At 39.2% G+C, this 25,754-nt stretch overlaps 1 protein-coding gene across 1 annotated transcript in view; it reads right to left on the reverse strand.

Moving 5' to 3' along the window:
- Positions 1 to 843: 843 nt before the first annotated feature.
- Positions 844 to 25,754, reverse strand: part of LOC131907895 (cystatin-related protein 1-like) — a 29,179-nt gene continuing 4,268 nt past the window's right edge. The window contains exon 4 of the mRNA XM_059258959.1: positions 844 to 990. Coding sequence (XP_059114942.1) covers positions 844 to 990 — 147 coding nt within the window. The remainder of the gene's footprint in view (positions 991 to 25,754) is intronic.

The raw sequence follows: 25,754 nt of genomic DNA on the forward strand, positions 1-25,754 counted from the left end.
TTACTGGACACCAGCAAATGGAGTGAGTCTATGCATGAGATAACTGAGTGTAATTGTTGATTCCTGATTTGCCTTTTTAAATCTTTTGTACTTAGAAAATATCTTTTTAGTGTGGGAACAGAAAATGGACATTAATGAGTTTGCTATCAAAACTTTCAGAAAAACATTCACCCAGAACTACAAGCCCCAGGGAGGAGAAAGCACACACACACACACACACACACACACACACACACACACACACACACACATAAATAATAGTGAAGGAAGGCATGAAGAATTGAAAGGGACACTCTGCTACAATTGTGGCTATTCTTAAAATTTGCTCCTAATCAGAATAAAAATTAAATTAACCACACTTCAAAGATTATACAGTGAAGAAAGCTGTGGTTTTGGTTTATTCTTTTCCACAGCCACTTCATTAGCTGTCCACACTGACCCTATACCCTAGGAAGCTGATGATAAGGAGTTCATCTAGGAGGACCATGATGTAGAGCCTTTATCAGGATATGGTTGAGAAGTTTAGCAAGACAAGTATTCACCCACCTATAGCATGCTCCTTCAGGATGAAAACAGCCTAAGAGATTGTTTTAGTGGAGAAAGTCCCATCTTGACGAGATATCAGATGACAGAAAATCTCTAAGTACAAGGCTTTGTGAGAGGCAGAGATATGTGGATACTATGTCATTATAACCACTGCTTGCAAATCACACTGAGATACAGCCTAGAGCAGAGCAGCAGGGATGAGTAATGGCTGGACTAAGAACACATCGTGGCACTCCAAGTGGCAAAGCAGGCTCCCTCAATTCAAAGGTAATATCCTTCCTTATGGACCCTTAGCCCTTACACCACGTGGTTGAGATGAAAGTCATTTTTCTTTTTGCTGTGCCTGCTGACAGCAAAGTCCAGCATTTCCTGGTTTTCTTTTTCTGCATATCGACTTCTTCTATGTGATCCAACACTTTGGCATTCTTCAGAGAGGTTCAGACTCTGGTTCAAAACCACAATGAGTGTGGTCATCAGGAGGAGTGGAAAATGGAGCAGGAAAGCCATGGTCTTTTTAGACTATGACTTCTATCCAAGACTGCTATTAACCTGAATCAAAAAGTGAGTAGAGCCTGTAAATCTAAGGCCTGCTTATCCTACACTCTTAGCTTGCATGGGCTCCTTGCCAGACCTCACCATCTTTCTCCTTTGCCACTCTCTTTCCTGTTTCTTCCCTCTGTGGTTCGTCTCTGTTCATCTCTCCACACTGCCACTTCTGTAGTGGTATTTGTTCCACCATGACCTTGGGGTATACAGCCCAAAGGAGGCGGTGCTTCCTGCCATTGTACATGACCTCTTTTAAGAAGATGGAGAGGACACAAAGAAGTCGGAGAAATCTCACACTAGTGACTTAACAGCACAGCTGAAAGCTCTAGAACAAGAAGAAGCAAACTCACCCAGGAGAAACAGATGCCAGGAAATAATCAAATTGAGGGCTGAAATGAATAAAATAGAAACAAAGAGAACAATACAAAGAATCAATGAAACAAAGAGTTAGTTCTTTGAGAAAGTCAACAAGATAGACAAACCCTTATCCAAATCAACCAAAAAGCACAGAGGAGAATCCAAATTAACAAAATGAGAAATGAAAAAGGGGACATAACAACAGACAATGAGGAAATCCAGAGAATCATCAGGTCATACTTCAAAAACCTCTACTCCACAAAATTGGAAAATCTGAAAGAAATGGACCATTTTCTGGATAGGTACCCCATATCAAAGTTAAATCAAGACCAGATAAACTATTTAAATAGACCAATAACCCCTAAGGAAATAGAAACAGTCATTAAAAGTCTCCCAACTAAAAAAAAAATCCAGGACCAGATGGTTTCAGCACAGAATTCTACCACATTTTCAAAGAAGAGCTAATACCAATACTCTTCAAATTGTTCCACACAATAGAAGCAGAAGAAACATTACCAAATTCCTTTTATGAGGCTACAGTCATCCTGATACCCAAACCACACAAAGATGCAACAAAGAAAGAGAATTACAGACCAATCTCCCTCATGAACATGGATGCAAAAATACTCAATAAAATACTGGCTAACTGAATCCAGGAACACATCAAAAAAATTATTCACCATGACCAAGTAGGCTTCATCCCAGGGATGCAAGGATGGTTCAACATATGAAAATTGGTCAATGTAATACACCATATAAACAAACTGAAAGAAAAAAAAACACATGATCATCTCATTGGATGCTGAAAAAGCCTTTGACTAAATCCAACACTCCTTCATGATAAAGGTTCTAGAGAGATCAGGAATACAAGGAATATACCTAAAGATAATAAAGGCAATTTACAGCAAGCTGACAGCCAACATCAAGTTAAAATGGAGAGAAACTCAAAGCGATTCCACTAAAATCAGGAACAAGACAAGGCTATCCACTCTCCCCATACTCATTCAACATAGTACTTGAAGTTCTAGCTAGAGCAATAAGACAACAAAAGGAGATCAAGGGGATACAAATTGGAATAGAAGAAGTCAAACTTTCACTATTTGCAGACGTATGATAGTATACACTAGTGACCCCAAAACTTCTACCAGTGAACTTCTACAGCTGATAAACTCCTTCAGTAAGGTGGCAGGATACAAGATTAACTAAAAAAATCAGTATCCCTCCTATACACAAATGATAAATGGGCTGAGAAAGAAATCAGAGAAACATCGTCCTTTACAATAGCCACAAATGATATAAAATACCTTGGGGTAACTCTAACTAAGCAAGTGAAAGACCTGTATGACAAAAACTTTAAGTCTCTGAAGACAGAAATCAAAGAAGATATCAGAAAATGGGAAGATCTCCCATTCTCCTGGATAGGTAGGATTAACATAGTAAAAATGGCAATCTTAACAAAAGCAATCTACAAATTCAGTGCAATCCCCATCAAAATCCCAACACAATTCTTCACAGACTTGGAAAGAACAATACTTAACTTTATATGGGAATATAAAAAACCTAGGATAGCTAAAAGAATCCTGTATAATAAAGCAACCTCTGGAGGCATCATGATCCCTGACCTCAAACTCTACTATAGAACTATAGTAATAACAACAACTTGGTACTGGCATAAAAACCAACACATGGACCAATGGAATTGAATTGAAGACCCTGACATTAATCCACACACCTATGAACATTTGATTTTTGACAAAGAAACCAAAACTGTACCATGGGGGAAAAAAAGCATCTTCAACAAATGGTGCTGGCACAACTGGATGTCAACATGCAGAAGATTGCAAATAGATCCATATCTGTCACCATGCACAAAACTCAAGTCCAAGTGGATCAAAGACCTCAACATAAATCCAGTTACTCTGAATTTGATAGAAGAGAAAGTAGGAAGTAGTTTTGAACGCATTGGCACAGGAGACCACTTCCTAAATATAACACTAGTAGCACAGACACTGAGAGCGACAATTAATGGAACCTCCTGAAACTGAGAAGATTTTGTAAGGCAAAGGACACGGTCAATAAGACAAAACAGAATCCTACAGAATGGGAAAAGATCTTCACCAACCCCACATCTGACAGAGGACTGATCTCCAAAATATATAAAAAACTGAAAAAGCTAGACTTCAAAATACTGAACAATCCAATTAAAAATTGGGCTGTAGAGCTAAACAGAGAATTCTCAACAGAAGAAGGGATGTTGGATATGGATCTGAAGAGAATTCTCTAAAGAAGCAATATGGGGGCTGTCTAATAAACACATTTTCAAAAGTTGAACATCACCAGTATTCAGGGAAATGAAAATTAAAACCACTTTGAGATTCCTCACCTCAGTCAGAATGGCTACAATCAAGAAATCTCTGTAAAGAAGGTGAAGAATGAGGAACAAGAATTCACTTTTGGTGGGAGTGTAAGCTGCTACCGTGTGTAGATTCTTCAGGAAATTGGAAATATAACTACCACATGACTCAATTATTGCACCCCAAGTCATACACCTAAAGGACTCTCTTTTGACCAGAGAGATACCTGCTCATAGTTGCTCTAGTCACAATAGCTCGGAAATGGATCAGTTTAAATAACCATTAATGAATAATGATGGTGTGGCAGGAATATGAAATACAGTTTTATTCTGTTTTAAAGAAAAATTAAATTATAAAATTCCAAGTAAATGGGTAGAACTCAAAAACACTAGGCTAGCTGAAGATGGTGAACAGGGGTAGATGCTTTGATACGAGGAGAACAGAAGGAAGAAATTTTAGCAGTGAAGCCCTGGAGGCACTTTCCAGATTTTAAGTGCCAAGTCATGTATTTCAGCTTTTATTTTAAAATTATACTGCATTTACTATATGGCAGACAGAAGTCCAAAATCTTTACTATCTCATTGTCATCTCTGAGTGTCAAAGGCAACCAGGCTCATTAGTCCACAGAAGACTAATACCACCCTTAGAGATGTCCAGCTGTGCAGAGATAGCCACACCTGAACCTGTTTCTCAAGCTGTAGACCTCAGAGGAGCTCGTGTCATAAAGGATTACCATATATCTTTCTGGTTACAATGAGGAGAAAAGCACTGTAGCAAGCCATTGTGGATGGATGGACTCTAACAGGGTGGTGGCTCAGCAATAATAGGCTCTGTACATATTTTATAAGCAGACACCATTGATTTTCCTAGAGGATGGCTATAATGGGGGAAAAGTAGAAGGTAGACAAGTATGACTCTCACCGACTCCACCTGAACACCTAGAAGGTGAAAGTCCTCATCAACAGGAAAGAGAAACCCAGCAAAAGAGACACTTAGAAGAGACAATTGGGGCTTCACAGGAGTCATAAGGATCATTTTACCTACAAACGCTCTAGCAGATATTGTCATTGAATTGTCTAGTATACAAATAAGCGAGGTAGAATCCAAAAGCTGTGGTGAAATATTTTGTACTCTAATAAAATTTGCCTGAAGATCAGAGGACAGAACAAGCCACTAGATTAAACATAGAGGCCAGGCAGTGGTGGCAGACACCTTTAATCCTAGTACTGGGAAGTGCACATGCCTTTAATTCTGGGAAGTAATGGCTGAGCAGAGAAAGGTATATAAGACATGAAGAGACAGGAACGAAAGGCTTTTAGGCAGATGCATCCCTTTCAGCTAAAGCCTTTTCAGGTTGAGCATTTGGTGAGAGGTGGTGGCTGTGGATTGTTCCTTTGTCCCTCCGATCTTTCAGCATATACCCCAATATCTGGTCTGGGTTTTTTATTAAAAGACCTTTTAGAATTCGAACAACAGAAGGTAAAAAAGTAGAAATCATCAGTCTACAGGATGTTTGAAGCCTCAAGGATGGGTGAGGCCACAGAAGCAGTGAGAATAAATTTAAAAAAAGAGAGGTACTAGGTGTGAGCCTGCACTGGTCAAGGTTCAGAAATTCTGAAATTGAAACAAGCAAGAGTGTGAACTAGGAGAGGAAGCTGTGCTCATGGCTAAGTAAAAAATGGAGGGTTTTTTATAGTTATTTATTTTATTTTTGAAATTTTAAATTCAATGTATTATTCCCCACTCCCCCTTTCTCCCTCGAAACCCTTCTATATTCCCCTTCTAGCTTTCTTTCCAATTTATGGCATTTTCTCCCCATTAATTGTTGTTATATCCATATGTGCGTGTGTGTGTGTGTGTGTGTGTGTGTGTGTGTGTGTGTGTGTGTGTGTGTGTGTGATTAAAAACATGAATACACCTGCTCAGTCTGTATAATGTTTCTTGTATGTATATGTTTTGGAAGCATGTCTTTATTGATAGAAAACAACCACCTCTATTTAAGGCAGAGTCTGTGAAGAGCTCCCTCATGTGGAGGATTTCAGAACTATGGTACAAGTGACTAGTCTGCTGCAAGGTAGCCCATGATCTTTAATTTTACTTTTTTTGACACTTCGTGCATGAAAAGTGCATCTACATCACTCTTTACACTTTCTCTTCCCCTCCAACTACTCCTGCACCCCATTGATTACCATTTTAATTATAGTTATAACATGTATGCTCATATGTATATGCATATTTTATGTATATATCCATCACATGTTATATATATAGATATATAGATATAGATATAGATATATAGTTTACTGAGTCTGTTTAGGTTTTGTTTGCTTTTATGTACATATGCTTGGGGATGATCATTTGGGATTGGACAATGTATGTGGAACTTGTCCTTTGAGGAAACTAATTCTCCCTTTCTCAATAGGCATTGACCACCTGAAGTTCTTCTCAGGGTGGGATCATGTGGGGTTTCCCTTGTCCACATTGGCATGTCAACTGGTGTTACCATTATGCTGGACTTGGTCAGGTAACCATATTTTTAAACATTCATGGATGCAGTTCTCCTGTCACACAGAAAATATATTATCTTAAAGCAGACATCTTGTCTTTGGTTCTCCTTTGCTCCTTCTCCTTTTCCTTGAGATTTAGGTGCAAGGACTGCATTGCAGATATATTAGTTTGGGTGGAATACTGCAAACTCACTTATTCTCTGCAGTGTGACCAGTTGTGGTCCCCTGTAATATTTTCTATTTGTTGCAAAAAGAAGCTTCTTTGATGAGGGTTGAAAACTACATTTATCTGTGGGTATAAGGATAAATATTTATAATACCGTTAGAAATTATATTGGTTTAGAAAAAATGGCAGTAGTAGATTCTCTCAGGTTTATGACTTTTCTATCCACAGATAATTGATTAGGTTCATGGTACAAGGCATAAATTCCTTCCAGGTGATCTGGTCTCAATTCCAATTAGACAGCTGCTCGTTACCCTGAAGATAAAAGTACCACTATTGCACTATTGTGTATGTGTTGCCAGTCAAGTTGTTACGTGGTTGATAGGGTTTATAGCTCAAAGGGACTGTAGATTGCTTCTCTCTCTTGGCAAGTTGCTTAGCCTCTTGTGATACCATAAGATGCAATCTTCAAGGAAGAGGCTTCCAGCTCAGTTCCAGCACGATTCCTCTAAGACACGTGTCCCAGGTGTGTGGTGTCTTCAGTTATCTGGTTTTGCCTTTACCTTCAAGTTCTGGAAGGCAACCAAAGACAACTGTAATACATTCTGTTATTTTGGGAGTCTCTTATACTGCCCAGAACAACAACTGACAGTTTCTCATGTCTGACACTGGTGTTTTTGTTAGATAGTCAATGGCTCTTAGAGAAAGCATTACCACCACAAGTGGAATATGGTTACTTAAATTATTTATATATTTATACATATACACTAACAGATATTATGTGTATTTTTAAGAAAACTTAAAATGTATTTGCCCATGGTTTCTTCAATCATCCTTGATGTTCCTTACCCCTCCTCTTTCCAGCTCCCTCAGAGTTGTCTTCCTCACCACAAACATCTCCCCTAATTTTTCCTATTTTCTTCCTCATAATGTCCATGTGCTACTGTTACACTCTCTATAGCTCTTCCTTCCTACCTCTATGTGGTCCCTTTTTATTTTAATAGTTTCTTTGGTTACTTCAGGTTATATATTCACATCTAAATATTTGGAAATAGGAAACACAATAAAAGAGAATATTTGATGTTTGTCCTTCTCAGTCTGGGTATCCTCACTGAATATGCTATGTTCTAGTTGCATCTGCTAACTTTCAAATTTCATGATTTCATTTTCTTTTGCAGTTGAATAGAATTAAATTATGCATATGTATCACATTTTCATTATACACTTATTTAATGAAGGACATTTAAGATGTTTCCATTTCCTAGCTATTGTAAGCAGAGTGGAAATGTGCAAGTGTCTGTGAGGTAGGATGTCCAGTCTTTGGGGAATATGACAGGACTGATTGATATAGCTGGATCATATAGTAGATCTGTCTTTAGCTTTGTTGGAGATTCTCCACACTGATTTCCAGAATTGCTACACCAGTTTTCAAACCCATCAACAGTGAATACGGGTTGCCTTTCTACCCTATCCTCACCAGCATTTTTTGTCAGCTGTTTTCCTGATTTTCATCACTTTGACTTTGGTAAGATGAAATCTCAAATTTGTTTTAATTTCATCTATAATTTCTAAGAATATAGGTGTTTATTAAAGTAAATTTTACTTACTTATTCTCTATCTGTATATATTAATTTTTTGCTTGTTTGTCTCTTTGTTGCTGCTTTTTTATCTAATATGAGTGACTGTTTATGAAGGCTCTTTTTTGCCATATGCAAGTGACTGGAAGACTATGTTTGGAAGTTTGAAGCAAAATGTTATCATTGAATGTTATGGGTGATTTTTTGATGCACTTAAATTTTTGAAAAATAATATGTAAATCAATAAATAATTAAAGTAATGATGATGATGATGATGACAGAGGAAATCCTTTGAGGAAAAATATTTCAACCAGAATCATTGAATTTATCTTTCAACACTTCAAGGTATCAACCAGAACAACAGATAATAACACATATACAAATTAATAACTTGGTTAGGTGGTGAAGTTCAAAAAATCCTATAATAGAATGGAAAGTTTAGCTATTGATTTCTTAGGAGATAGCCTTGGAACTTTAAGGAAACAATTGTGTAGGGTGCTATTGAATTCAAGTAAATGAAGGTGATGAACTCCATTAAGCGCCAGCAAAATGGAGATCACAGCATCTGCTTTGTGGTGGATTGTCAAACTTAACTGGCAAGAATTCCAGAGAAAACAAGGGAATCAACTATAATTCCCCCTTTCATTAATTGTGCCCTGAATCATATGTGAGTTTGGCAAAGCCTTTCTCATTGCCTGTCATACTTCTTTATCTGTAAAGTAAAAACAATAATAACTATTGTCATCAGGATTCAATGAATTAACCACTGTCAAGAGTCGGGGAAGGGCATCCTCATAGTCAGTTGCCAATATGAGATAAGGTAGATATTACGTTCACTGTGGTTCATGTCCTATATCTCAGTATGTGACACATGTTCCCAAGATTACCATATAATGCCAGGTGAAAGCAATAATCAGGTTTGTACTCTACTTATTTCCAATCAATATTAGATTTTTTAAGGTGGACATGTAAGTGGTGGATTTTCAGAAACTTGTTTCCAAGTACTTCACTCTAGATGTTCATTGCCAGAACACAGGAAATTCTTCATTTTGGCCTCAGATTCCATAAGTAAGATAATCATGTTTCACAGAGTGTATCTGAGCTGAGTGTATCCTCAACATGAGTGAGGAAGTGGCAGCAATAGGATATGAAGTCTGTGCATATCAGAGGGACATTGACAATGCACCAGAAGACCATTCACTTTTATCTAAACAACAAGCACAATTGTAGTCAGAATGTTTCTCTGGTTCTGCTTGACCCTGCAATCAGGACAACTCTCTCCCTCCCATGGTCCTGAATCCACTTGGACCCAAGTTAACACATGGAGGCTCATATTATTTACAAACTGTGTGGTCTATGGCAGGCCTCTTGCTAGCTAGTTCTTGCATCTTAAATTAACCTATTTCTATTAATCTATGTTTTGCCACATAGTCCATGGCTTACCAGTCTGCTGGCATGTTGCTTCTTGGGTAGCAGGCTTGCATCTCTCTCTGCTTTTCTTCTTCCTGTCTCTCTGCTTGGATTTTCCACCTGTCTCTAAGCTGCCTTGCCATAGGCCGAAACAACTTCATTCATTAGCGAATGGGAGTAACACATATTCACAGCATACAGAAAGACATCCCACAGCAAACAATAATATCCAATAATATGTTAGCAGCTCACTCTACCTCAGGAGTGATGAAGTAGGGTCTCCACATTACAACAACCTAGGGTTTTATAGCAAGGTTCCTATGTTGCATCAATATTAGACCAAGTAAAACAGAGGCACATTGATTACTGAGTACCTGCAATGAATCCAACTTCCTTGTGGTCAGGAATGTGGATTTTGGAACTTTCAATTAGAAAAGTATTTGAATGTTTTAAGTGTGGCTTAATGGGTCATCCTAGTAGGAACATGAAAGACAGTATTGCTGAGGATGATCTGAACTGTGGGAACTTGGCTCAAGAGTTTTCAGAGGAGATGAGTGTTAGTACTTGGCCTAGAGACTGTTCTTAGGATATTTTGGCAAAGAGTGTGGCTGCTTTTTTCCTTTGTCTAAAAATTTTACCAGAGGATAAGTTGATGAGTTTTATATTAATTCTGTTGACAAAAGAAATCTCCAAATAGTCTAGTATTGACTCCTCCATGTGGTCATTGGTGTTCACTCTTATGATGTAATGAAAAGGAGCAAGCTGATCAAGGAAAAATACAAGATGTACATTTTGAGGAGAAAGGGGGCACCAGGAAGTGGGATGGAGCTAAATCCTGTGTTCAAAGAGACAAACAGATTAAAGAAATGCCTGATGTTAAATGGAGTAAGTATTGATCTCAAGGCAAGATCTCATCCAACTAAGCTTCCAACTTGTGAAAAGGAATTAAATAAAAGCTTAGGATTGGGTGTGATGGTGCATACTTTTACTCCCAGCACTCCAGAGGCAGAGGCAAGCAGATCTCTGAGTTTGAGGCCAGGCTGGTGTACAGACTGAGTTTCAGGGCACAAGAATTAGACAGTGAAGGAAACCATGCAAAACAGAAAGGGGGTACAGATGTAATTAAATGAAGGGGCCATGTTCCAGCCCCAACAAGCCACAGAACTTGGGAGCTTTGGTCATATAATTCTGGCTTTAGAGTCAAAGATAGAAGAAAGGGATTATGGAAGCTCATTCTGTGACTAAGGAAACCCACTGAAGCCAAGTATGCATCAGGGGTGTCCCTGCATGGAGGACTAAGGAGGTCATTGTATGAAGCTGTGAAACTAAAGCCTGGATTTCCTTGGAGATCCAAAAATGTTGAAGATGCTAAAGCTATGGGATACCTGCTGAAGAGAGATACCAACAGGGAATGAAACCAGCCTAAGAGAAGGAAATGTGTTGCAGTCAATAAAGATGAAAGGAATTGGAAATATGAGGATCACTTTTGTTGTTGGGTCCTAAGGGCTTCTCAGGGGAAGGGAGTAAGAAGACAAGGCATCAACAACACAGATGTGACATGGCTCCCCCTCATTGGTCCAAATCATCTCATGCCACTACTCAGATGCCGTTGTCTAGGCTCTTAGGCAGAACCAGGTTGGCTCTCAGGAAGTATGTCATGTGCATGCTCTCATTACTGGTTTGGGCCATCTGGTCCTCAGGCCTATTAGGGCTGAGTCATTCCACATATCCACCCTTTTCATTATTTTGTGGGATATGCTCAGTGGGAGCTAGGGTTCATTGCCCTAACCTCAGATGAGCTCAGCTTAATGGACTGTGCCTGTCTTAGATTGGCCTGCCAAACAAGCTCTTATCCATCATTGACTATGAGCCCTTGAAGAACATAAATCCTAGAGAGCCATCTGGGTGGTGGGCTTTAGGCCTTTTATATCTCAGTGAGCCATATGTGCATTAATTGTCTAGGAGGACTTTGTTTCATGTATCTGAGAGCCAATAAATACTGTGGGGTTGCCATTGTGGCCACCCTCTGTTGGTGAACCTGTTGTAAAAGACATTTGAACAAGAGAAGGATTAAACATATGATTCTGCCACACAAGGCATTTGTGGGGATCTGGGAGGGATCAAAGAGTCTTTTAATATTGTTCTAGACATTGGTCAAAAATTCAGTCTCTAAGGACACGGCTGGGATCCTAGTCATATTTAGTCAATGAATTTGTTCTCGATGTAATATGGAGTAATTAAGGAACTTATCTGACCAGGATCCCTTTATGTATTGTTCCAATTGAAGTCTTTCTAATGATGCATTAGCAACCTTGTGGGGGGGGGCAAATTACTTGATATCTAGGGTCACATGACAGTAATGACATGTCCTTAATAATGCCACAATAGTGGAGCAGATAACAATATAAAGGGTTAAAAGAGCATGCATTATCCCTCCGAAGCTTCTTTGGCCAAAGTCTCTTGGTCCATTGCCAAATGCATATGTTTGGAAGGAATCCATATTGGTGTGTTGGTATTCTGAGGAAAAATGCAAGCATACCCTCAACCATGGGTTAATAGGAGAGAAAGTGATTGCCATTGAAGGGTGATGGAATCCTGCCAATGCTACAGGGGCAATGGAGTCTCCCGAGACAGGTAAGCCCAATGTTTGTAAGTGGTGCTTAATTATGTATCATCAACTAGAGAAAATTAATATGAAAAAAATTTTCCACCAGGGCCAAGTTGGGATCTTTCTTGGCTTCTGAGAAAATTATTATTTTTTTATCAAGAGCTCTTTAAGGGTTCTATTACTTTACTCTACAATAGCCTGACCTTGTGGATTATATGGAATTCCTATGATGTGGGACATTTTCCATGAACTCACAAAGTTATTTAACTGCTGTGACATATAAGCAGTGCCATTTTCAGTCTTAATGGTCCAAGGCACTCCTGTGACTAGCACTGTTGACTTGAATATCTTAGTAACATTAGCAGCCTTTTCTCCAGGCAAGGCCAGGGCATACATAAAGCCCAAGCAGGTATCTACTATTACATGTACATATCTTAAATTGCCAAAGGATGTATAAAGAGTGATATCCATTTGCCATACAGCATTGGACAATAAGCCACAGGGATTTACCCCTTCTCTTTGGATGAGCATTAAAGAAGCAAGTGGTGCACAAGCAGTGCAGATCCTAGATATATGATTGCATTGCAAAACTGGCAATTCTGGGAGCAGTTTGTGCAGGCCCTGTGGTGACAAATGAAATTGCTGGTCTAGTTCTCAAGCTTGTTCTAATAAATCTACAGCCACTGTTAAAATGATGGTATCAGTTATCTCATTCCCCAGGCCAAGATTCATGGTAGTTTGGAATGTGATCGAATATGTGATAAATACCTGGGCTTAATTCTTTGATTCAATACATCTTCTTTAAAAGCGTTGTACTGGCTATTGGATTTAGAGTATCTTTAACCCTTGAGAATACCAACATTCTTCTCACCTGTAAAGCATACTGACTATCAGATATGATGTTAATAGGCACATTTTGACACTCCAATGGGATTTTGAAAAGTGTTGATAATTCTCCCAGCTGTATAGAATCAGGATTTGGAATATCATGTGTTTTGTCTTCTCCCTTTTTCTGAATCAATATTCCATATTTAGTCTTGTTGGCATCTGAGAAGGCTATGGTTGTGCAAGGAATGAGCTTAGATGATGGTACTGAGTGAATGGGTATCTCTATCAGGAGCACTGGAAACTCTGCTAGTACTCAACTTTTGGCAAATGGTTGTCAATTGTTGCCATGAACCCAGTAATCATCTCTTGAAAGTAAACGGAATCTGCCCAGAGAGCCTGTGTATTTTTAAGGAAAATGAGAAAATTAACATATCAAGTTCTCTTCCTAAGTCCTTTGAGCTAGCATTCATGCCTTTAGATCAATTTGAAATGTCTAATCAAACTTAGAGGTAACTTTATGTAAATCTGAGTGTGCCTGATGAATGCACATTAATGGACCAGCCTGCCAGAGTGCCCCCAGGAATCCTCCAGATGTCCACAGGATTATAGCCAACAAGAGCAACTCAGATTTATGGCACTGCAGGCTGATGGTGGATAGTATAGAAAGAACCTTTTCTAGATCATTTTTGGCCCCAGTAGTGAACTTGACATTCTGTGAGGGGCATGTAGGAGCCTCTAAAAGTGAGAATTCCCTCATTTCCAGTTTTGGAGTAGGAATAAAGTGTTTAAGCCAATTTGTTGTCCCACATAATTGTTGTAGTTTGAAATGGAGTATTTGTCTTTTATATTTAATTTGAATGACAAGGGGTGAACATCCTTAGCAATAACAAAGCCCAAAACCAAAAAGGAGGTACAATTTGGATATTATCTGGTGCCACAATTTTTAAGGAAGCTAAGTCTTATATTGTTGATTTAACAATTTGTTGTAAATAAGCTGAATCAGGGTGTGCCAATAGCAAATCATTCATATATGTACTAGCACAACATCCTTAGGAACATTAACTAGAGCCTAAACAACATATAACTGACATACTGAGGGAATGTTTTTTATTTCCTGTGGGAGAACTGCCCATTGATATCTCTTTACTGGCTTATGCATGTTTGGTTCCCAGACTGTAAAAGTAAAGTGACTCCTATCTTGTTGCACAATGGGAATCTGGAAAAAGCAGTCCTTGATATCTAATATTGTGATGTAATGGGAAGGAGGAATTGTGCTAGGGTGTAGGAGGCCTGGCTGTGCTGAGACCATTTGGAGACCATTTGTTCCATCTTATCATTGACTACACAAAGATCTTCCAATAGATGATACTTTTAACTTTTTTGGATTAACAAATATTGGAGTATTATGGCTGCTGATGGATGGTTCTATTATCTAGCACATGATTGTCACTATACCAGGTATTTTAATATTGATAATTTAGGCTCAATTATAGGCCATTGTTCCACCCATACATCTTGGTTAGAAAGTCAATTGATTGGAATAGGATCTGGTGTTTTAGTAGCGCTGGACTTTGGGTGACAGTGACCCTTGAACTGACCCAGGTGCTGCTCTAGGTCTCAGCCAGTAAGGCCCATTTTTTTCATGGACCACAATATCATCAAAGAATATCCTATTATCTGTTGTAAGGACAGCCCCCATATCCTCTAAGATATCCCTGCCCACAAGTTTCTACGTACAGTGGAGATGATGAATGTGGTGAATGGCTCCTCAACTGCCATCAAGGATCTTCCAAGGGACTGGGCAAATGGTTAACTGGAATCTCATTGACCCCCAACTCCACTAATTGGGGGGCCAGGTTTAAATTTCCAATGAGAGAAATGGAGTGTTTCTGCCTCAGTTAAAATGGTGGTATCTGCACTCTTATCCACCAACCCTTTAACAGGCTGCCCATCAAGGAAGATAGTCATCATAGGAGAGTGAGGAAAGATGGCCAGTGTCTAAAAGATCATTGGGTTTGTAGAGCCTCCTTTTACTTGTGGGACTGAGGAACTCCCCTCCTAGAGTTTAAAGGAACCTTGGCCTCTTCTGGTTGGGAGCGGCAGTCTTAGGCCCAATGGAAGCCTTTACTACATTTTAGGCATCTAGTCTTAGGCCTAGCTTGGGAGCAGTCCCTCATAATATGACCAGGTCTGCCACATCCCCTGCATGTTCTATCAGTGGAGGGTGTCTTGAGTCTCTAACCTATTCTGTTTATCAGCGCAGAGAGCATTGAGGAAGACTGTGAGGGCAGCAAAGGGGCCACTGTTGGGATCAAGATCTCTAGTAGCTATTACTCATTTACGAATATCCTCATTGCAGATGGCAGCTACTGCATCATGGGTAGGGGCATTAAGACCTTCTCATGTCAATTGTTTATTCAGCATCTCCCAAGTAGGGCCAGGATCTACCCTCTACTCCACTATTTAATTAACCAATGTGAGGAAGATGGTAAACAACTCCCCTGGCTTCTGGTTGAGGTTGCAAAAGTATGCAGATGGATGGATCACAAGGAGTGCAAGACTTAAGTGCCCTGAAGGCCAATTCTGAGACCTGTTCGAAATAAGTATGTTGTCCAATTTGGCTTGTGTGGCAGGGTTAACATGATCCTTGGCCTGTGAGCATCTCAAGAGAAACAGCAATGTTGTATTGTATATTAAGATGAGCCTGAGCCTCAGCCTGGTCATCATAGGTAGCACAGCATTTTACAGAAGACCACAGGCTCCAACACTGTCTTCATCAAATGGTACCAGTCATTATAAGTCTGTAAATGTATTGCCCATTGCCATAGGACTTGCTAAAATATGGCAAGTCAGGACCCTATTCATTAACAGCCTTATGGACCAAGGACAGTTCTGCAAGAGGGGTAGGTATCCATGATTAGTTGGCCCCATTGGGGCCCACATTAACTGGAAATGCATGGTGGGAATGGACAGCATCATAGGTGGAATAGGAAGTATGCAGAGCAGCTGGCTCAGTGGGCAGAGAGCAAGGCAAGTGACTCCATGGATACTGCAGTAGGGGGGTAGCTGCTCATAGCATGGAGGGAACAGAGAGAAGGGCTGCCAGTGTAGGCTTGGGAGCTACCACAATCAATTCCTCTCTCTTTCCCTTTCCTTTACTTACTCTTGTCAGGTATGCCTTTCCTCCTCCATCTCCTCATCACAGGTAGAGGAAATAACAATCATGGATAGAATGGAGGTGATAGACAAGTTGGAGTTACGTTGTTCCTGGCAGTGCTTATTGTGGGCCTCTATGACCTACTCAGTAGAGGAGGACTTTAGGCTAGCAATTATAGCCAACAAAATGGATGTAAAAGACAATTGGAGGGACATTTCCCAGGCCTCTTCCCTTTTTCTAGACAGAAACAGAACTCTCATCCAAAGATCAGGTTCCTACATGTTCTCTGGAGAGATCCGTGGGGCAAGCACTGCAGCCTCCATCCGAAACCTTTCTAGTTCTGGTGCTGTAACCTGACCCCTTGGCTGGTTAGGCGGAACTTGAAGGCTCCAGTATGAGCCTCTTTACGGTGAGTGGGGAGACTACTCACAGTGGTAGAAGGTACGGTAGACAACAGAGAAAGTGAAAGTGTGTGTCAGACCCAAGTGTCTCTGAACAAAGGGCAGCTGTCAGGAGTCAGAATGTGGCTCCATTTCCTGAGGGGCAGCCCTTATATGGAAACACCCAGCAAGCCTGAATAAAAGTAGGTGCCACCCTACCATACAGACAGACTCACAGACAAGACAAACAACAAGGAATGGAGAGGGGGTCCCAGCAGTTACCTAGCCGCCAGGACTGCAAACCATGAACATGGAGGGGCCTATTCACTGAATTGCACCATTCAAGGGGGCGCTCTACCCGCACCGCAAGTGAGTGGAGCGAGACAGAAGCAGAACCAGGTTCAGGTGCCAACTGTCTCTGGATCCTAATGGCTCCCTCTGGGGAGGGGGTGAGAAGGCATGGCATCGAAGACACAGATGCGGGGATTCAGGTCGGGAACAACAAGCTCAATTTATTCCACAAGGGGCAAGCCTTATATATACATTCCACCCTGCCTGGGGAGGGTTCTGTTGTGAAGACATCTGTTGATGGGACGTGGCTTCCCCCTCATTGGTCTAAGTCATCTCACACCACCACTTGGACACCTTTGTCAAGGCTCTCAGGCAGACCCAGGCTGGCTCTCAGGAAGTGTATTATGTGCATACTCTCAATACCACTTTGGACAGGCTGACCCTCAAGCAGGCCTGTTAGGGCTGAGTCACCAAACTCTCTTTGACATCAGACATGGAGATACAGAGTTTGTAGTTTGTCCAGCTGGTTTCTGGTCTTGTTTGGTCCTATGATTTTCTCACTATACTCCCTTTCTTCTATTTTGGAATGGTAATGTATATCCTGTGCTACTGTATATTGGTGATCTTTTATTTGATTTTCATTTTACAAGAGAATACAGCAAAGAGACTGCATGAATTTCAGAAGAGACTATGAACTTTGGACTTTAAAACAAGTTGGCGACTTTTTTTTAATTTTTATTTTTATTTTGCAATACAATTCAGTTCTAGATATTAGCCACAGATTCCCTTGTTCTCCCCCCTCTGGCCCCCCTCACCTTCCCCCCAGCCCACTCCCCATTCCCATCTCTTCCAGGGCAAAGCCTCCCCCGTGGACTGAGATCAACCTGGTAGACTCAGTCCAGGTAGGTCCAGTCCCCTCCTCCCAGGCCAAGCCAAGCGATCCTGCATAGGCCCCAGGTTTCAAACAGAAGTTGGAGACTTTTATAGACTATGGGGACTTTTGAAGTTGGACCACATGAATTTCTGCATTATGGTATGGCTACAAGCCTATGGGGGACAGTGATTGGAATGTGGTAGTTTGAATAGGAATGGCCCACATAGTCTCATGTGTGTGAATGCTTGGCCCATAGGGAGTGGCGCTATTAGGAGGTATGGCCTTATTGGAGTACATGTGCCCTTGTTGGAGGAAGTGTGTCACTATGGAAGCAGGCTTTGAGGTTTCCTATGCTCATGCTAGGTCTAGTGTAGCAGCCTTATTCTGCTGCCTCTAGATCAGGATGTAGAACTCTCAGCTCTTTCTCCAGCATCATGTCTTCCTATATGCTGCCATGCTTCTCACCATGACAGTAATAGACTAAACTTCTGACACTGTAAGCCAGTCCCAATTAAATGTTTCCCTGTATAAGAGTTGCTGTGGTCATTATGTCTCTTCACAGCAATAAAACTAAAACTAAAACACCATGATTGTCTTTATGTGTCTGGATTACCTCACTCATGATGTTACTTTTAACAGCTGAGTGAAACTCCATTGTGTAAATATACCACATTTGATCTATCCATTCATCAGTTGAGGGACATTTAGGTTGTTTCCAACTTCTGGCTACTATGAATAAATCTGCTATAGATATAGGTAAGCAAGTGTCCTTGTGGATATATATATATATATATATATATATATATATATATATATATATATATATAAAACAGTCATATAGCTGGGTCTTGAGGTAGATCAACTCGCAGTTTTCTGAGGGAACCATCATATAGATTTCCATTGCTGCTATACAATTTTGTACTCCTGTCAGCAATGGAGGAGTGCTCTCCTTGCTCCACATCCTTGCCAGCCTGAGTTGTCAGTTGTGTTTTTGACCTTAGCCACTCTGACAGGTGTAAGATGGTATTTCAGTCTATTCAATTGGCATTTCCCTGATTGATAAGGATGTTGAACATTTTTAAGTGTTTCTCAGCCACTTCAAAATTCCTCTCTTGAGAATTCTCTCATTAGATCTATATCCCATTTTTAATTGTATTATTTGGTTGTTACTGTCTAGTTTTGTGAGTTCTATATTTATTTTGAACATTAGCCCTCTGTCAGATGTGGGGTTGCTGAAAATCTTTTTCCATTCTGTAGGCTGCTGTGTTGTCCTATTGACAGTGTCTTTCAGGTTACCGAAGAGTTTCAGTTTCATGAGGTCCCATTTATTAATTGTTGATCTTAGTGCCTGCACAATTGGTGTCCTGTTTAGAAAGTTGTCTCCTGTGCCTATACACTCAAGACTATTCCCCACTTTTTCTTCTATCAAGTTCAGTGTTTCTTCTCTTATGTTGAGGTCTTTGATCCACTTCGACTTGATTTTTTTTGCAGGGTGAAAGATATGGGTCTGTTTGTGTTCTTATCCATAAACATGGTAGACCAAGACCATTTATTGAAGAGCCATTCTTTTTTCCATTGCCTATTTCTAGATTCATTATCAAAAATCATTTGTCCATAGACATTTGGGTCTTTGATTAGGTTATATTGATCAACCTGTCTGTAATTATGCCAATACATGTGGTTTTTATTACTGTAGCTCTGTAGTACCACTTGAAGTCAGAAATGGTGATATCGCCAGAGTTTCTTTTATTGTTTAGTATTGTTTCAGCTATCCTTTGTTTTTTCTTTGTTTCTTATGAAGTTGAGAACTGTCCCTTCAAGGTCTGAAAATAATTGTGTTGGAATTTTGATGGCAATTGCTTTGAATCTGTGGATTTCTTTTGGTAAGATCGTCAATTTTCTGTGTTAATTCTACACATCCATGAGCATGAAAGATCTTTCCACCTTCTGGTATCTTCTTCAGTTTCTTCCTTCAAAGACTTGAAGTTTTTATCATATGAAGCTTTTATTAGCTTGGTTAGAGTTACACTGAGATAGTTTATATTATTTGTAGCTATTGTGAAGGTTGTTGTTTTCCTGATTTCTTTCTCAGCCTTTTTGTCATTTGTATATAGGAGAGCTACTAATTGTTTTAGTTATTTTATCTAGCCACTGCACTGAAGGTATTTATCAGCTGTGGAAGATCCCTGGTTGAATTTTGTGGGTTGCTTATGTATACTATCATGTCATCTGCAAATAGTGATATCTGACTTCTTCTCTTCCAATTTGTATCCCCTTGTTCTACTTTAGTTGTCTTATTGCTTTAGCTAGAACTTCAAGTACTATATGGAATAGATATGGAGAGAGTGGGCAGCCTTGTCTTGTTCTTGATTTTAATGGAATTGCTTTGAGATTCTCTCCATTTAATTTGATGTTGGCTATAGGCTTGCAGTAAATTGCCTTTATTATGTTTAGGTATGTCCCTTTAATCTCTACTCTCTCCAAGACTTTTCAGGAAGTGGTACTGGATTTTGTCAGAGGCTTTTTTAGCCATCTAATGAGATTATCATGTGGGGTGTTTTTCTTTCAATTTCTTTATATGGTAGATTACATTGGCTGTTTTTTATATGTTAAACCATCCTTGCATCCCTGGAATGAAGCCTACTTGATCATGGTGGATGATGTTTTGGAGTGTTCTTGGATATTGTTTGTGAGTATTTTATTGAGTGTTTTTCCATCTATGTTCATGAGGGAAATTGGTCTGTAATTCTTTTTCTTTGCTGAATCTTTGTGTTGTTTGGGCATCAGGGTAACTGTAGCCTCATGAAACAAATTTAGAAATAGTCCTTCTGTTTCTATTTTGTAAAATAATCTAAGATTTGACTTTCACTTTTCTTTGTAAGTCTTATAAAATTCTGCACAAAAAGTACCTGGTCCTGCACTTTATTGTTGTTGTTGGGGAACTTTCAGTGACTGCTTCTATTTCACTAGGGGTTATATGGCTATTTAAATAACTTATCTGGTCTTGAATTAATTTTGATAAGTGAGATATATTGAAAAAATTATCCATTTCTTTTAGATTAAAAAAAGAAAATCTATCAGATTTTATTCATTCCTGTGCATATTCAGAACCTCCTACTTGCCCAGACTTTTAAGGGATTGACAATACAACAATGTTTCAGCAGTATTGGTGATAATGGTATGTATATAATGTGCATCTCAGAAAGGAGAGCATGTTTTAAATGTAGTCAACTTGAGCATTTGGTAGAGTATACCCCTCTACACATCCAGCCTTGAAAGGTAAAGAGGAGCTTTCTGTGGCTATTTGTATTGCCTAGGCTTTTTCCTCGCTGCCTGAAGCATAAGGACTGGGCTTTCCATTTCAAACTGAACAGATTTCCTAGTACATCCCTTAGCTGGAAATACAGTATGAGGCTTGCTGCAGTCCCTTCAAACAATAGTAGAATTGACTTAGCCTTCCTAGGAAGGGAAGCCCCAAGTGATAAGTACAACATATCTTTCCTCTACTAGGCTATTACTTGGTCACCTGCCTTGGACCATTCTGTCTCATCCTATAGTGTATTAACACTTGAAATGGTGCCTCAGGCTATCCCTACATGAGAATTGATTCAACCACATTAATTCATTACATATCTTTTATTAGTTAGATTTAGCTTGACTGTTTTGGGATTTTATGATTTGCCTTGCATCCCTCAGGTCAATTATAAGGTATAAATTTAAGCTATGACTCTTTTTCCCTAAGGAATATCCACAGTATGCTCCAGTCAGCCTATAGCCCATTTAAAATAATCTCACTCCCAGAAGGAAATAATCATATTCTTACTGGTTTTGTTTCATCTGATGCTCTTTTGGACACAATGGTTCGAACTTCATTAGGTGGGACAACAACTTTCTTAGGCAGAGGTAAGAATTATTGAAAAAATGTTTCAGAGTCTGTTGGATATTGTTCTGAAGTATCTGTGATACGTTTGAATGTTTGGCCTATGACCTGGCCCTGCAGAAGGCTGTCATAGAGAAGCTGAAAAGTATTTCAAAAGTTCAGAGAAATCAGAGCATGGTGTGCTTCTCACCTGGGAAACACAACAAGTTTGTCAAGGAATATTTGGACCATATGTCCTTTCTGTTTGTACTTTTACTTGTGGGGAAGGGATGTGTTCTCTATAAATGGAACAATGTTGTTATGTTCCCACACACACTGTTACTCATCACATGTTTCAACAATGATGTGACTCTCGAAGAGATTAAAACACAGAATGTCAAGAAATGATATTTCCTGTTATGTCTTTATCTAATTCAATGTCTCAGTTATGCAATGTATGGGAGCTTTGCAGCATTGTCTCTCTTTTCTCTTTATTGTATCTTTTTTGACACCCTATGGTGATATGTGTGTGTGTGTGTGTGTGTGTGTGTGTGTGTGTGTGTGTATGTGTGTGTGTGTGTTTCAAGACAGGGTTTCTCTGTGTAGCTTTGTGCCTTTCATGGAAATCACTCTATAGCCCACGCTGGCCTCGAACTCACAGAAGTATGCCTGCCTCTGCCTCCCAAGTGCTGGGATTAAAGTTGTGTGCCACCACCACCCAGCTATGATGCTGTATTTAAGGGATGCCTTCTTTGCTATTCACCCTTCATGCTCAGGTCATCTCATCTTCAATTCAAAACTGTGCAAATATATATATATATATATATATATATATATATATATATATATATATATATAAAGTTATGTGGATTCAAGCCTTTTAACATCCTTCAGGGTAATTCAGTATAAAAAGAAATTGGGGTATATGAAACCCTGTCTCAAAAAACCTAAATAAATAAATAAATAAAGTCTTACATGTCTAGGCTCCAGTGTGATTGTTAAGAGCAATATGCTTCCATGCATAGCTATAAAATTGATTTGAGTCTTATAATTCTACAGTATTTTAAATGTATAATGCATATCTAACCTCAAAAAAACCAAACAAACAAGGCATATAATAAAAAATACTAATAACATAAAAAAACAGAGGTCAAAAACCTCAAATAAATGCTTAGTAGGCAGGGATGAGAAGGAAACCAAACATACTGTCACTGTGGACACAGTTTATGTTCTTCTAGGTGGGAGATGGTATTAATTTTATTCTGAAATGTACTATACCATCTACACAGAATCCATGAATAATGGAATGAGGATGGGCCACATCAAGGCTTCTCAGTCATTGTAGACAATGCACCCAGTTCTCTCAAAATTCTGGCCTGTCAGCCAGAGTAAGACTTAAACAACATGCAGGTGAGTTGTGGTTTCATGTCCTATCTTACGTCCCTCAAGTTTCCCCATTGTCCTAGTCTTAACTAATCACATATCCAATAATATCTACAGTCACATAGGGAAGAGAAGTCACCATTTGTGAAGCTGTTTTGGATCATATGAGACTCATAGAAGGAGAGTAAAGTGATGGTTGAGAGAAATTTAGAGAAATTTATCTCTAATACCTGTATGCCTTGGAGGAGAGGTATAAGAAACAGAGGAGGACTCACTGTTTATGAGATGGGAACGGCAAGAGACCTGGAATTAGAAGTGGAGCCTGAAATGTGACGGAGCATTGCTTCAATGTCATAGGAAAACATTTGTCTTTATCTGAGTACATTCCTGAAGGTACTATGAGTAGCAGCTAATGAACAAATTTTTCAAAGAAAGCTCCTAAAACATTTACAGTCCCCCAAAATCCATTTTAGCTTCTATCTTTCACTAATGACTATGGCTTATATTCAATTGAGGATAACACTGAAGACAGGTAGTGTTGCTCTAAAAGACACAAGTCAGTCAGGATCATAACGATGTCATGTAAATGAGTAAATGGGAATCTCGGTAGTTAAAACATTGCACCATCCTAGTTAGGAGTCTTAAGAGCATAAGCTCCGGTTTTGAAAGTTCTTCCATTAGTGAAATGTTATCAAAAGGCTTCTCATAAAACAATGAAATATTTTGTGAAAGCAAAACTGAGTCAGTAGGGTGAGCTTCATTCTTTTCTTTTTTAACCTAACTACCACCAATATTTCTACCTTAAGCAAATTCTATCTTTATTCATTGATAGTTCGTACCTGCTGCCAAATATCCATTGATATTACTGCAACCTGAATATATTATAGTGTCATTCAAGTATAGTTCTTACATACAACAGGAAACTAAAATTTATCAGATTGGTCTTGTATGGTCATGTCATTATTGCAATTACCTAGTACTATGCTCATGATATCTCTGACTTGTCCCTGGAATATTCTTTATGGACAGTGGCTAAATATATATATATACTATTTTGAATTCTGTGAGCCAATTAGCATGTAGTAAAGTCCTAGAAGGGGGTCAGTGTACCTCAATTTATACTGGTGATAATTGGCGTGTGACCTGAGAATCCATCTTAATGGAATCCATCTTAATGGAATCCATCTTAATGTCATTTTCTACCTCCTGGTAGAAAATGACAGGGTAGAAAAGAGCTAGGGGACACTAATATAGTGTTTCTCATGAATGTCCGTCTGCTCTGTGGTAAAGAAAATTCTGCATACTTTTGGTGTCAAAAGTGACATTGGGACTGGGGAAATTGTTCATTCAGTTGTATAAGTGCTTGTCACATACCTGTGAGGACCTTTGTTTTGATCCCTGTTATCTGTCTAAGTTAATATACCAGTACAATCTGCAATGCCGGCAGAGAATTGAGGATACCTAGGGCTCAGTGACTAGCCTTTCTAACTGAACCAATGAGCTCTTGGTACAGGGAAATACTGTCTCATAAATCAGGTTAAAAAAATTAAGAAAGACACTTGATGTTCACCTCTGGTTGTCACACCGCATATACAGTGATGCACATACTCTATAAATCGGTGTACATAAACACACACACAAATTTGAGTGAAGTGATGTAAGATTCCATTATGAGCATTGAATATGTATTTTTCTATCTAGATCCTCAGGACATGTACAATTCTTTGTTCTTTATGCACAATTCTTAATATATAAATATAGCATCAGCATCTATATAGGCATCAAACATATGTATGATATGAGTTTACAATACATGTATAATATAATATAGGCTATTAATTTCTTCTGTGAATTCATACACTCAAGGTAGCCTTGGAGATTTGTCTCCTAGAGAATATTTTCATTATACTCTAAAGAGGTTAGAAACACTTTCTTTTCTTTAAAGGTTCAAACTAATGGGGCTGATGCAAAGACCATGGTCCTTCATCTGGCAGGATAGGAAATGAGATTTTCTCAGTTCCATCATCACTTGAAATTTGCTGTGATTTGTGATTTGTGTTCTGGTATACCAAGACCCAAAACCTGCATTATACTCACAGACTCAAGTCTAAGAAGCTAATGTCCACAGGTGTGGCTTCCTTTTCCTAATTTCAAGGACTTTTGATATATCAATTGAGTTCCAAAAACTGGCATACAGGCTTGAAAAGAAATGGATCATGGAAAACAATGGTATCAATTACAGATGACCTTTACTCTGCACCCTGGATCTTTTGGAATCCTGGCTTATAACTCCCAGTGTTAAAACTCCTTTTTCATTTGAATTATACTTTATACACTGTTCCTAGAACAATTTCCTAATACAAGTGAGAGCACTGAAGGAACTTGAGAAAATAGCTCCCACAGCGGAATGTGAGATCTTGGTCCCTCAGCCCTGGACTTCAGTAAGAATAGTGAGTGAGGGCTGTGAGGGTGTCTATGTGAGATCCATACCTTTCCATATGAGGCTACCAGATGTTGTCTGTAACTGTGGTGGTATTAATGCATAATTTCCTAAAATATCCCCACTGAATAGAAGATATTACATCATATTTCAGGCTGCTTATGAAGAAAATCAATCCCCTGTCTAGTTGTACAGTAGGACTTGTTTATATAAGGAAAGCCATGTTGAGAGCATAACCTGATACCACCATAGTAGTCCAGGGAGTATGAGAAGGATGCTCAGGGGTCTGGACATGTGAACATGCCACTTTGCCTCAAATGCTAGTTGGGAATTTTTAATATCTCTTTTTTTTAAATCTGAAACATGGACATCTCCACAGCCAGTACTTAATACCTGACACACAGATGTGGGTAACAAACCTCAATTCCTGTATGTTTGGTCCTATCTCTCCACACATTATGAGACAGCAGCGAC

Source organism: Peromyscus eremicus, chromosome 4 (assembly GCF_949786415.1).
Source record: "Peromyscus eremicus chromosome 4, PerEre_H2_v1, whole genome shotgun sequence".
NCBI lineage: Eukaryota > Metazoa > Chordata > Mammalia > Rodentia > Cricetidae > Peromyscus > Peromyscus eremicus.